We start from the raw sequence: 13,277 nt of genomic DNA, 5'->3' as shown, positions 1-13,277 counted from the left end.
GGTTGTGGGCACATCCCCAGGAGGGGGTGTGCAAGAGGCAGCTGATCGATGTTTCTCTCTCATCGATGTTTCTAACTCTCTATCCCTCTCCCTTCCTCTCTGTAAAAAATCAATTAAATATATTTTTAAAAAAAAGAAATTTTTTGATATTTGCAACCATAGTAAAACAAAGATTTATATTTTTGATATTTATTTTATATATTTAAATGCCATTTAACGAAGAAAACTCAACCAAAAAAATGAGTTCACTTGTCACCTCTGACACGCGTGTCACAGGTTCGCCATCACTGTCCTAGCATCAGGAAGTTCCTCCATCCACTTTGCCTGTGTCGCTTAATTTTTCTCAGTACCTCCTTCAGTTCCCTGAATTATGAAACCAGAAACATAACTGACTCTGCCTATTTCCTGTAGGAATCACTCCCAGTAGCAGCAGCAGGACCCGGACACCTGCTTCTATCAATGCTACTCCAGCTAACCTCAACCTTGCAGGTAAGGAGCTCCCGCCCAGGACTGTGACTCAGAGGGACAAAGCTAGGACTTTCACCTCTAATGTGCCCTCTTCCACCTCTTTGTGCTTACAGATCTGACACGGGCTGTGAATGCCTTGCCCCAGAACATGACCTCACAGATGTTCAGTGCCATTGCTGCTGTGACAGGCCAAGGACAGAACCCTAATGCCACCCCAGCCCAGTGGGCCTCCAGCCAGTATGGCTATGGCGGCAGTGGAGGGGGCAGTAGCGCTTACCACGTACGTGGCTTGGAGGGGAAGCTCTTTGTGGAGGGTGGGGAAAAATGAAAGGGAACAGTCATCCTTTACCAACCTGTGTCCATAGACTGGCTGCTGGCAATGCCCACCTTTATGCACAGATGGGCCTTATCTACAACAGATGATCCTTTTCCTCAGGCCCATTTGAGGGGAAAGGGAATAAGAGAAGGTCTGATCTTTCTGCAGAGTTCTTGGGACCTTTGGAACCCTCAAGCCACTAGAATCCTCAACTAGTCAGGACCAGAGGCCCTGTTGTGCCTGGTCCCATTCCATTGGCCTCCCTATCTGCTCAGGAGAGGGTCAACTGGAAAGCTTTGCAGAAATTCATGGGAACCCTAAGTATGCCCCAAACCCATCCCCATTTAACTGTTCACTCTTCTCCAGGTGTTCCCAACGCCAGCCCAGCAGCCAGTGGCCACACCATTAATGACCCCCAGCTACTCCTACACAACCCCAAGCCAGCCCATCACCACACCACAGTACCACCAGCTACAGGCCAGCACCACCCCACAGTCTGCCCAGGCCCAGCCCCAGCCCTCCTCCAGCTCTCGGCAACGGCAGCAACAGCCAAAGTAAGTATATGGGTGGTGGCATGGAGCAGGTTATTAGTAAGGGCAGGTGCTGTCAAGAGGCCAAGGGGCTTAGCATAGGCAGGTGCTCTGGACCTTCTGAGAGCCATGACCCAGGTGATGTTCCCATGAGGACTGCATTCTGGGAGATAACAGAAGAGGGCAGTGTGGCAGTTGGCCACAGCTACTGACCATAGGTATGAAGTCGATTTCCGCAAGGGTGGATGTTCATCAATGATTGTTGAGCCTTCTAGTGTTCCAATCTGAAAGGACCCCTTCCCTCTTCCAGGTCCAACAGCCACGCAGCCATCGACTGGGGGAAGATGGCGGAGCAGTGGCTTCAGGAGAAGGAGGCTGAGCGGCGGAAACAGAAGCAGCGGCTGACACCTCGGCCGTCCCCCAGCCCTATGATTGAAAGCACCCCCATGTCTATAGCTGGCGATGCCACCCCGCTCTTGGACGAGATGGATCGGTAGGGGGCCTGCTCCCAGGACTCTGGTTACCTCTGAGGCTGGGAGATGCCTGCCTCCTTCCCTGCCCCTCCTTTTCTGTCCATAAAGTGGCGTGAAGTGACGTTCTCTTTGGTGGTCAGCCTGGGTGGGTGACAGGCTGGATGGCCTTTCGAACTTGAGCTCAGTGTACGCTAGGCGACAATTCTCCCATTCCCGGCCCTCACCGACCCCCTCTCCTGGGACCAGGCTGGGAAGGGAGTGTGGCAGGGAGGAAGAAGAGGAAGATGAGAGTGGAACAATTTTGTATTCTACTTCCCTACAAGCCATTTTGAGCTTCTGCCCTTACCTGACTCTGGGCTGGGACCGGGCAGCAAGCTCAGCACATGAGTCTCCCCCAGCTCTTGTGGGGAGACAGATGCTATTTATTCAGTTTGGGGCAGGAGGAAGAGGACGGGAAGTATTTCTGACCTTCATGCCAACAACTTGGTGGCTATCAAAGCGGGATTGTAGGGGACAAAGGGTTGCAGCGCTAACCTGCCCAGCCCCCTCCTGGCCACCCTCACCCACCTGCTGCCACCGCTGCTTCCTGCCTGTCATTTGAATAAACAGTGTTTCTACAGAGCACTTGACAAAGCCTCTCTCTCCCTCTCTGGTTCTTGAGGGGTGGCTTTCAAAGCAGTGTTTGGAGCTCTGAGGGCTTCCGACTCCCTCTCCCAGGCCATCAGAAAGGCAAGTTACTCCGAGAAGCAGGTGGCTTCTGCACCAGATTGCCTGATATCACATTCCTGTTCCACTTCCCAGTCCTATGACCTTGAGCGCACTCCTGTTATCTCTAAGCCTGCTTGTCTGTAAAGGAGATGGTGATACCTACCTCATCAGAGCATCTGTGAGGACAGATAGAAAGAATGTGTGAAGTGCTTGGCCCAGTGCCTGGGACCTCATAAGGCCTCAGTAAATGTTAGCTGCTATTACTTCCACTCACACACAGCCACTGCCAGCCACTGTGCCTGCTACAGATGGTCCCCAACTTAATAATGATTCCACTTAAGATTTCTTGACTTTACAGTCGTGCAAAAGCTATACACTTGCAATAGAAACTGTACTTCACATTTTGAGTTTTGCTCTTTTCCCGGGGCAGTGATAGGCAGTAGGATACTCTCCTGATGCTGCATGATGCTGGGCAGCGGCAGCAGTGAGCTGCAGCCCCCAGGCAGGCAAGCAGTCACCAGCGTAAACAACAGTGTTCATTGTGCTAGATTAAGCATGTCAAACTCGCTTCCCACGGGCCGCATGCCTCGTTTATGTGGCCCGTGTTAGCCTTTGACTTTGACATGCTTGTACTAGATGCTTTTCCCAACTGTAGGCTGATGTAAGTATTCTGAGCACGTTTAAAGTAGACTGGGCTAAGTTGTTCAGGTGTGTTAAGTGCATTTTCGCTCTAACGATATTTCCGACTTACAGTGGGTTTATCTGGACGTAACCCCATCATAAGTCGAGGAGCACCTGTGGACTTCTTGGGCACAGTTGAGAAAGGCCACAAGTAAATCTGGGTTTCTCACCCTGAGCCCCTGCACATCTCTTCCCTTTTTGCCAGCTGGGCCTGAATGTCCGGCAGTACTTCTACACCAGTTAAGTGTGTCTGACCCAGGATGGGCCCACGCTAGCCTGCTACACACAAACACTGGCCCTGGAAAAGGGAGCTGGGCTGTTGCAGGCTAGTTCCCAGGCCTTGGTCCTTTCCCCAGCCCCACAGCCTCTTTTATTCTGGATTCTGATCTCCCTGTGTTTCTTCCCAAAGGTTTTGTCTCATAGCTCTGTGAGTCGGGGCTGGGAAAGTGAGGCTTTCCTACTCCTTTTCCTCTGCTTGAGGCTCAGCAAAGAAATAAAAAAAAAGCCACTGCTGCCCAAACTTGGTGAGCTCCCTTCTTTGCCTTTTTTTTTTTTTTTTTTTTAAATGAGAGAGGGAGCCCTGGCCGGTTTGGCTCAGTGGATAGAGCGTCAGCCTGCGGACTCAAGGGTCCCAGGTTCGATTCCGGTCAAGGGCATGTACCTTGGTTGCAGGCACATCCCCAGTGGGGGGTGTGCAGGAGGCAGCTGATCAATGTTTCTCTCTCATCAGTGTTTCTAACTCTCTATCCCTCTCCCTTCCTTTCTGTAAAAAATCAATAAAATATATTTTTAAAAAATAAATAAATAAATAAAATAAATGAGAGAGGGAGAGGGAAAAAGGGAGAAACATCAATCAGCTGCCTCCTGCACTACCCCACTGGGGATGAGCCTGCAACCTGGCATGTGCCCTGACCGGGAATCGAACTGGTGATCTCTCAGTGCATGGAATAACACTCAACCAATTGAGCTACACTGGCCAAGGCCCTTCCTTGCTTTTTCTTCATTTAAGATCTCTGGCTTTTGGCAAGAGTTGCGGGGAGAAGAGGGGGGATTGGCCTTTAGTAGGGAACTCAGTTCAGTTCCCTTTAGCACAAAAGGTCTAGAGGGGCGTTGTAGGAGCAGGTCCACAGAGCTGGTAAGATCATGTTCCCTTTGGTGCTACCAGCACCTTCTCCAGGGCCACTTAAAAGAGGGGAAGGGCAGGCACAGTGACAGAGGTTAAAAGGTTCAGTTTATTAGGGGTATCCTTACAGATAATCCCGCCTGTCCCAGAGTGGACTTAACACAGACCAGCCTCCCCATAGATGGGAAGCCTCCTTCCCTCCTCACCCAGATGTGCTCTTCTGCCCTGGGCCTAGGATGTTACAGAGAAACAGGCTGTTACAGTGCCCTTCCCTGCCCTCCCACCTACCTTCCCATGGACTTCCTCTTGGCAGATGGACTGCCCTTTAGAAACCCCCGCAGGCCCCTAGCCCCTTCGCTCCAGCTATGCCCAGAGCCCACCCCCGCCCCCCAGCAGCAGCCAAGTTAGAGGGAGAGAAGAGCAGCAGGGGGTTTGCGACAGGCTGGATGGCATTTATTCTTCACCTGGTCGCCCGGCCTCAACTGAGATTGGGGCTGGATACTGGGGGGGATTTCCTCTTGTTCATCTTCTTGATTGGAGAGGGTTTTGCTCCAAGTTTCTTGGCCTGGACCGTGTTCTTATCTCTCTTTCTGGGCGATGACTCTACAATATCCTCACTGGAGGGCTCCTCCTGCCTGGGGTCACTGTAACTGTCCTCACTCTCCAGGTCTTCCCGGCTCTCTGGGCTGGATTCTGACAGCCTGAACAGCTCCCTTGGGCTTAATGATCTGCTCAAGTCTGGAGGTGAAGGTTCTGATTTAACTGGGCTTTTCTTTTTAGTCAACTTGCCCTTCTTGACTTTTTTCTTCATCTTTGCCTTCTCATCTGTATCCTCCTCATCTTTCTCTTTTTCCTTTTTCTTCTTGGCCTTGATAATCTTGCTGCCCTGGGACTTCCCTGTGGGACTCTCAGAGCGCCAGATGGTAATGGGAGCCGCCGAGTCTGTTGTGCCCATGATCGTGCCCATTTCTATGCCTTTGTCCTTGGATGTGGTGGCGGTGGGCCCCACCTGGGTCGGGATGGGAGGCTTGCTTTCTTCCTCCTCTTCCTCTTCTTCATTTAGGTCATCTCTAAATTCGTGGTGGAGGGGATGGTGGATCACTGCCACGGAGACAGGCCTGAAGCTTTTGCACCTGGGAGGGAGGGAGGGAAAGAGAAGGCTGACAAAGAGTGAGGGCGATTGCCCTGCAGTGCCCCCATCAGCCTGCCAGCACTCACCAGCCATACCAGAACCGCTCCACATACTCTTCCTCGGGGATGAGCTCAAAGCAAGGGGTCTGGACGATTTCGAAACAGGTTGGGCCCACATCTCGGGAACAGGTTGGGCCTGCATCTTGGGAGATGCTGCTATTTGTCTTCTCTGAGTAGTCCTTCACCCTGCCACACAGAACTCAGCCTGGCTCCCACACCTCCAGGACTCCCCAGGGGCCCAGAGCCAGGAGCCTGGAGGACAGTGGGCTTTCTGAGTCGTAACTGCAGCTCAGCCCAGGCTGCCAAAAGCCCTCCTCCCCATTGCTCTTGGAGCAGAGCCAGGTTTACAAAGCCGGGGTTGGGCTGGCAGTGCCTGGTCAAAGCTAAAGGAGGGGACTGCAGTGAAAGTTTGGACCTGGCTCTGCCTGGGAGTCTCCTGGGCTGTGGATCGCCCAAGGAGGAGGGTTCTTACCTAGAGTCACAGTCACAGTCACAGTCACAGTGGCTGAGAGAGTGCAGGTGCAGGTTGTAGTGACCACAGTCAGAGGTGAAGGGGTGGATGATATGCCCAGTGCACTGCTTGTGATTCCAGCAGCACCTGTCAGTGTCCTTGAATTCGCCTAAGGGGTCGGAGTCTGGGTCATACAGGGGTAGCAGTAGCAGCACATCTGTGGGTCTCTCCTTCCACAGCTCAGTCTATATGCTTCACCAAATTCACCTGCCCCCAACCCCTCCCCCCCACACACACACGCAGGCAGCTGCTTCTACTTCATAGTAGTCATTCCGTCCAGTAGTAACTCCAGGTCTCACCAGTGGGCTTTCCCCAACCCACTGCATGGATCTGTCTGCCCCCTGCTCGCTCCCAGGAAAATGTCTCACCAAGGCCCTCACCAAAGCCCCCTTGCTGTCCTGTGACACCTGCCTCTTCCCCTCCCCTGCCTTCCTGGAGCCCTCCCTCCACTGGCTCCTGCTGGCCTCTCGTGCAGCTGCTGCACACTGTCAGCTACCTCACTCCACAGGATGCCTCGTAGGGGACAGCCCTCTTGCCGTGGCAGACTGAGGAGTGCCACTTCAGAGTCCCCAGTGATTAGAGCCAGCAACACAGCATCCCCAGCTCCTATGCCTGCCCTGCACAGGCCCAGGAGGCCTTCATCCCACCCCTCGAAGCCTCTCATGACATTCCGGCCCCAAGGACCGCCACAGCATGGTGGCTCATGCCCGGACGGGAGCTAAGGTCTATCCTACCACATGTCATGCCCCTTTGCTTCTCCTGACTCTGGGCCTGCCTTTTCCCTCCTCTCTCCTCCCGGCTCCTCCTCTCTCCAGGCACTCTTCTCACATCTCTCCCCTTTCCCATGCTCACCCTGGATTCTTTCCCTGCTCTTGAACCATCAAAATTCCCACTCCCCCTCCATTCTCTCCCCAGTCCTTGGAGCCCACAGACTTGAACAACCCACTCCCAACCTGAGTCCTTCTACCCCTTGTAGGCAGCACACATGCCATGTCCACTTTGCCAGGGAACAGGGGAGATGCTGCTGGGGTAAGAGTTGGGATTGAGGGGAAGCCCTGGAGAAAGGTTCCCACCTCTTTTACTCAACGGAATGCAAGTCCTGGACACACACTGGAGTCTCCCAGCCTCTACCCGCACTGCCTCATCTCCGACCCTGCCTAAGACTCCAGTCTACCAATGGGTCTCCCCTCCGGCCACTCTCCAAAAGGTAAGCCCATGAAATGCCTCCAGGTGCCCAGGACCTCACACATCAAGGCAGAGAGCACCTTCCTGCAGGTCTCCCCTGGACTCTGACTCCACCCACCTTGGGAGGGAGAAGTGGATGAACACCAATGACTTCCATAGCAGTCTGGCATGGGGTGCCATGGCTGGCTAACTCCCCGCCAAACAGGCCAGGAGGATTGCACCTTTATCCAGCCCCTACAAGGTGTGGAACTGGGGCAAGATCTCATAAAACCCCAACTGGGGCTGTGTTAGTCCAAGTGGCCTTAAATACTTGAGAGATGAGTAGACGGCAGCGTGGTCTGAGCCTTGCCCCACATTCCTCCCTTCCCTTCCCTCTACCAGGCTGCGAGGGTCCCAGGTCCCCCATATACCCTTGACCCATTTGGTGGCCTCCCTGTCTACTTCCTCTCCTCATGTCCTTTCTTCATAAGGATGTGAGCAGGACTTGGGAATAGCACCACACCCTCAGCTTGCTTCAGCTGAACTGGGGCAAAGGGCAGCACAGTGGCCAGTGTCCTTGAAGTCAGGCCTGAGTCCAAGTGTTGGCTCTGTCACAAGGGGGGTTACTAAGGACCAGTCACTTTGCTTTTCTAAGTCTTCATTTTTCTGCCCACAAAATGGGGATGATGGCACCCTGGCCAGGTAGCTCAGTTGGTTAGAGCATCATCCTGATATACCAAGATCTGCACAAGGTTTCGGGTTCAATCCCATCAGCAACCAATGAGTATATAGATAAGTGGAACAGCAAATCAATGTTTCTCCTTCCCTCCCTCTCTAAAATCAATAAATTAATTTTTAAAATAGGGATGGTGGTAACCTATTATACAGGGTTGTTGTGAGGACTCAGTTCAAAGATATTTGTGCACCATAAAGTGTTATACAAAGAGGTGATTGTGGTCTCCAGAAAGGGGTCCTCTCTGGCATGAGTAGGGGGTGGGGTGGGGGTAGGGCTGCCGGGTAACCCCTCAGGAACAAACACTTCATCCCTTCTGCTGACCACCAGGTGTCAGCTTTCCCACATTAGGGGTGGTGGGGCCTCTGGAGCCAGATTCCCCTGGACCCACCTTCAGAGGAGAAGATAGATGCATCAGTGCTAGACGCCACACCAGCCAGCAGATGTCCTCTTTCCCAGCTGGGTAACCTGTTTACATCTGAGAGAGAACAGAGGGGCCACAGACAGCATCCCCTCCCCACGTCATTCATTCGTCAAACATTTTCTGAGATGCCACAGGTGTCCGGCACCAGCTGCATCCAAGATGCAGATTTACAAAAACAGTCCCTGCTTTCAAGGGGCTGGGAGAGGGTTTAAGAAGAGAAACGCAGGGGCGATATGTGGAGCAGTTCCTGACCGTGGTGTGATGCAGACACTGACAGTGAGAGAAATGGTGGGAAGGAGGACTGTGGAAGCAGAGAACAAGGGCACCTACTGAGACAGTGAAGGTGTAGGGCAAGCATGTCAAACTCATGTGGCTCGCGGGCTGCGAGTTTGACATGCTTGGTGTTGGGTGAGATTAGGAAAATCTTCCTGAAAGAAGCTTAACAGGAACTGAATCTGGAGAAACAATAGGAATGAGCCAATCTAGACAAGGAAGGAGTTTCAGGAATTGTCATAGGGTGGGTGGAGCTGGGTCAGAAGTTGTCCACCAGCGGAACTCCAACTGGGACAGCAGCTGCATCAACAACCACAGGGCAGAGCCTGCACTTCCCTACTTCCCACAGTTAGTTTGTCCTTTGGGGCATCAGGAGCTGAGTTCTGCTTAAGAAAGGAAGCTGAGCCCAGCCAGCGTGGCTCAGTGGTTGAGCATCAACCTATGAACCAGGAGGTCACAGTTCTATTCCTGGTCAGGGCATATGTCCAGGTTGTGAGTTTGACCCCCAGGGTGGGGGCATGCAGGAGACAGCCAATCAATGATTCTCTCTCATCATTGCTGTTTCTTTCTCACTCTCACTCTCCCTTCCTCTCTGAAATCAATAAAAAATACATTTTTAGAAAAGGAAGCTGATTTCTTGGGGACTTCAACTGAGCCTTCATCTTTTTACAGTTCCCTGGTCAGCTCCTTCTGCTTTCCACAGCACTTCCCTGGAAACTCCTTTCCTGCTGCTGTTCCTCCCAGCAGATCATTTCACCAGCCTTATCTGTGGCTGCTCCCACCCTCATCAACTCTCCTCTAACCTGGGGAAGCTTTCCTTCTTCCTCCTGCCCAAAGCACCTGAACTCTAGGTCCCAGCCAGAATTTTGATCTTCTTATTTAATGGTTTGTTTCCCCCCTATATAGGCTCTGAACAACTTTAAACAAAGCACTCTATGAACCCTGTTTCTCCCTCTAGCACCACATATCCCACTCCTCCTTTCCAATCCAAGTTTATTTACTCATTTAACAGACATATTGGATAGCTTCACTAGACACCAGAGGAGGCACAGACCTTTCCTTCAGTGAGCTCAGAATCTGCACCTCTGTCTCCATTCCAGCCACCTACACAAGGCAGCCACCCCGGCCTCTCTATCACATTAGCCCAGGCAAAGGCTGTCAACAATTTCCCAACAGCCAAACCCAGTGGCCTTCTTTTCATCTTATCTCACTTGACCCTGTTAACCAATGAATCTCTTTCTTCTGCATGCTCTAGTCCAGTGATGGTGAACCTTTTGAGCTCGGCGTGTCAGCATTTTGTAAAACCCTAACTTAACTCTGGTGCCGTGCCACATATAGAAATTTTTTGATATTTGCAACCATAGTAAAATAAGGACTTATATTTTTTATACTTATTTTATATATTTAAATGCCATTTAACAAAAAACAACCAAAAAAATGAGTTCGCATGTCACCTCTGACATGCGTGTCACAGGTTCGCCATCACTGTCTTAGACCAATATGTCCCACATGAACCTACCATCTTCTTCCTAAACTCCATGAACCACCCCCTCTTGTATCTTCCATTTCAGAGAGCAATAGACAACACAGCTAGAAATCTAGGAGTCACCCTTTCCCTCACTTCTATACCAACTTGATGACCAAGTCTTGTCATGCCTGTCTGCTCCCACATCTACCTCTGTCTTGGTTCACACCCTCATTATCTCTCACCAAGACAACGGCAGTAGCCTCCTGCCCGGCCTCCCCACCTCCTGTCTCACTACCCTCATCCAGTCCTCACAATGCAGCCAAAGTGAGTTTTCTAGGTGCCAACTGGTCTGCCATGTTCCTCTTCTTTAATAGCATTCTACTGCCTTCAAGATGATGTCCTTATCATGTCCCCACCCCAGGACCAGGGCCCTGGTTCCTTTCTCAACCATCAGCTCCTCCCCCTCATCCATCCCTTTCTCCATTCCTTCTCTCCTGCCTTCTACTACCCAGAAATACCTGCTCATTTTGGAAAGAACAATGCTATCAAAGTAGAATTGGTCACACATGTCTTATTCCCCTTTACCCTGCAAGGGCACCTCATGCATATATGGCAACTTGAGAACAAGAGCCGTATTTCATCTGTTTCTGCTTCTATAGGTCCTGGGACTTAGAAAGTACTCAGGAAGCCCTAGCTGGGTAGCTCAGTTGAATAGAGCATTGTCCTGATAAGCCAAAATTGCGGGTTCAATCCCTGGTCAGGGCACATACAAGAGTCAACCAATGAATGCATAAATAAGTGGAACAACAAATCAATGTTTTTCCTATCAATATTTATCTCTTGCTCCCTCCCTCTTTCTCTAAAATAAAATCAATAAGCGTATTCTTGAGGATTTAGAGAAAAAGAAAATACTCAGTAAATATTGGTTGATTGAAAAAAATACATGAGCCCAGCTGGTGTGGCTCAGTGGGTGAGCATGAACCTATGAACCAAAAGGTCATTCCCCTTCAGAGCACATGTATGGGTTGAGAACTCAATCCCCAGTAGGGGGTGTGCAGGAGGCAGCTATTTAATTATTTTCTCTCATCATTAATGTTTCTATCTCTCCCTCTCCTTTCCTCTGAAATAAAATTTTTTTTAATTACTATTGTATTCAATGTGTTTTTTTAAAGGTCTATATGCAGGTTCCACTAACTTCGTCTAAGCCAGTGGTTCTCAACCTTGGCTGCACATTAGAATCACCTGGGAATCTTTTAAAAATCCTGATTTCTGGGCCTCATCTTCTGGAAATTCTGTTTCTTTGTTATGGGGTGGGGCCACAACATTAGTAACAAACAGAATTTCCGGAGGATGAGGCCCAGAAATTAGGATTTTAAAAAGATTCCCAGGTGATTCTAATGTGCAGCCAAGGTTGAGAACCACTGCTCTAAGCCCTGACAATCATAAGTGTTTGCCAAGGGGTGGGATTTAGTAACTCTCCTCAAATCTGAGGAAGGCAATCTGCTCTCTCGTTTCACAGGCAGAACGAGGGAGCTCCCGCTGAAGCAGCAGTCTAGAGCTCCCGCAGCAGAAGTGACTGAGGTTAGACATGGGGTTGGGACGGGGGGGGCTTCATAATGAATGAGGAGGGTAATGGCTTAAAAGAAAGAGGGAGGTGTGTGGCCTTTCTCCAGAGGACATTAATCAGGGCGCAGGGACCTAACTCAAAACTCACAGGTGATGTTCATTTGTACAGAAGCCTCTCAAAACTCACAGGTGATGCTCATTTGTACAAAATCCTCCCAGTCCTGCGGGCGAGGAGCTTCCCCCGCCCTGGCAGCACAGGCGGTGGGATTCCAGGTTGGACACTGGAGCAGATGAATGAGGGAGGTAGGGAGGGAAGGCGAGAGGGAGAAAGAAAGGGGGGGAAATAACAAGGAAGGGAAAGAGGGAAGAGGAGGGAGCAAGGCACGCACAGTGTGCACGCGTCTCCTAGGAAAGCCCCCGGCCCCGCCCACGTCTGTAGGCGATTGTGACGTCACGCTCGGAGCCACCAGATTCCTTGCCCTCAGAGTTAACAGAACCGTCCGCCCAAGCCCCGGCGACAGGGTGGATGCTGAACCATGGGCTCCAGCCAGGCCCCACACTAATTGGGCTACTGCCCGGGCCCTGGGCTGCTGCACAGCGAAGGCTCCTGGCCCTACTAACAGGAGTGACAGCTCCCGCTCCAGCCGGACCCGGAGGTCATTCCCAGGCCCTCGGGACTCCAGTCCTCCATCATTGGTCCGCGGCTCGCCGTGAGCCCGCCCCCAGGCTCTAGCCCCGCCCCAGCCGGCCCTTAGCCCCGCCTCCTTTGTCAGGCTCACTATGTGCTCGGGCCAGCCCTCCCCGATCTGCTGCCCCGCCCTCGCCTTACCACTGCTGCTATCATCCCAGGTGTTGGCATTGTCCTCAGTCTCTTTCTCAGTCCACCTTTCAATGGTCATTGTCGTCCTCACCCACATCGCTCTCGGCCCAGTTCTTCCTCTCTACCAGACTCTGAACCTCAGCTGGGCCGAGCCAACCGTGAACCCCAATGTCAGCTTCGCCCCCTTGGAGCCCTCAGCTCTGCCTCATGCTGGTCCCACCCCTCCACCCAACCTTCCCAGCCCCGTTCTAAGCTGCGATGTCTTCTCAGCCCAAGTCTAAGCTTCAGCCACGCTCTTCATCCGGGGCACCCCAGCGCCTGCAGGGCTCTTCCCCCTTTGTTCCACTTTAACCTTAGTACCTCACCTTTAATCTCAGGCCCAAACCTTAGCTAGGCCGCTCAGGCCCATCCTAGTTCCTCTCCAGATCTACCCCCAGCTCTTAACTCTTTCCTGCCCCCACCCAGACTTTAGCCCCGCCCCTAGCCCCGCCCCCTTCATTCTCTCGACTTACACTTCGCACCGCTCCTGGCCCCTCCCAGTCCCTTCCGAACCTCGCCGCGGCCCTTAGGCCCGCCCCCAACCTGCACGTGACCCTCTCCCGGAGGCCCGGGGTAGGGACAGCTTCCCACCTCACCCCCCCATCCCGGCTCTCCTGGGCTTCCTCCAGGCCTGGCGGGAGGCCAGGATCACTCGCTCTCCCTCCGCCAGCAGAGTCCTCGGATGAGGACTGGATGTCCGATCCCACCCCAAGGTGGCGCCCACCGCCAGAGCTTCTTACCAGCATTCCCTTCCGGCCCCATGAGGCACCCCGACCCAGAGAAATACTG

The 13,277-nt window shown here is 52.3% G+C and overlaps 2 protein-coding genes across 4 annotated transcripts in view; one reads left to right on the top strand and one right to left on the bottom strand.

Moving 5' to 3' along the window:
* The window catches only part of SUPT6H (SPT6 homolog, histone chaperone and transcription elongation factor), a 33,617-nt gene extending 31,197 nt beyond the window's left edge, over positions 1-2,420 (top strand). Inside the window, exons 34-37 of the mRNA XM_070394476.1 lie at positions 412-489; positions 582-748; positions 1,151-1,338; positions 1,625-2,420. Coding sequence (XP_070250577.1) covers positions 412-489; positions 582-748; positions 1,151-1,338; positions 1,625-1,811 — 620 coding nt within the window. The 3' untranslated portion in view covers positions 1,812-2,420. The remainder of the gene's footprint in view (positions 1-411; positions 490-581; positions 749-1,150; positions 1,339-1,624) is intronic.
* A 2,273-nt stretch (positions 2,421-4,693) lies between these two features.
* On the bottom strand, positions 4,694-12,900 carry PROCA1 (protein interacting with cyclin A1). Of its 3 annotated transcripts, none has more exons than XM_070393941.1 (6): positions 12,459-12,900; positions 11,817-11,910; positions 8,290-8,376; positions 5,963-6,110; positions 5,518-5,676; positions 4,694-5,432 (listed from the first exon to the last, which is right to left on the bottom strand). In XM_070393941.1, the coding sequence occupies exons 1-6, from the start codon at positions 12,486-12,488 to the stop codon at positions 4,778-4,780; spliced, it is 1,173 nt and encodes a 390-aa protein (XP_070250042.1). In that variant the 5' UTR covers positions 12,489-12,900; the 3' UTR covers positions 4,694-4,777. The 3 variants fall into 3 exon arrangements, with proteins under 3 accessions (XP_070250042.1, XP_070250044.1, XP_070250043.1); XM_070393943.1 differs by lacking the exon at positions 11,817-11,910 and adding an exon at positions 6,948-7,025; XM_070393942.1 differs by lacking the exon at positions 11,817-11,910.
* Between the last annotated feature and the right edge of the window lie 377 nt (positions 12,901-13,277).

The sequence above is a fragment of the Myotis yumanensis genome, unplaced genomic scaffold (genome assembly GCF_028538775.1).
Source record: "Myotis yumanensis isolate MYYU_CA2020_CCGP unplaced genomic scaffold, mMyoYum1.0.hap1 SCAF_16, whole genome shotgun sequence".
Classification (NCBI taxonomy): domain Eukaryota; kingdom Metazoa; phylum Chordata; class Mammalia; order Chiroptera; family Vespertilionidae; genus Myotis; species Myotis yumanensis.
Note: the sequence above shows the minus strand (reverse complement) of the source record. Positions and strands in the feature narration are given on the sequence as shown.

Excerpts from the sequence above, each read along its gene's own strand:
- PROCA1 (XM_070393943.1), bottom strand. The coding sequence starts at position 12,546 with ATGTGGGTGAGGACGACAATGACCATTGAAAGGTGGACTGAGAAAGAG. Across the intron at positions 7,026-8,289 it reads ATCTATCTTCTCCTCTGAAG|CAGCATCTCCCCTGTTCCCT; the intron begins GTGGGTCCAGGG and ends CTCTTACCCCAG. Across the intron at positions 6,111-6,947 it reads TAGAAGGACTCAGGTTGGGA|GCGAATTCAAGGACACTGAC; the intron begins GTGGGTTGTTCA and ends CCGACCCCTTAG.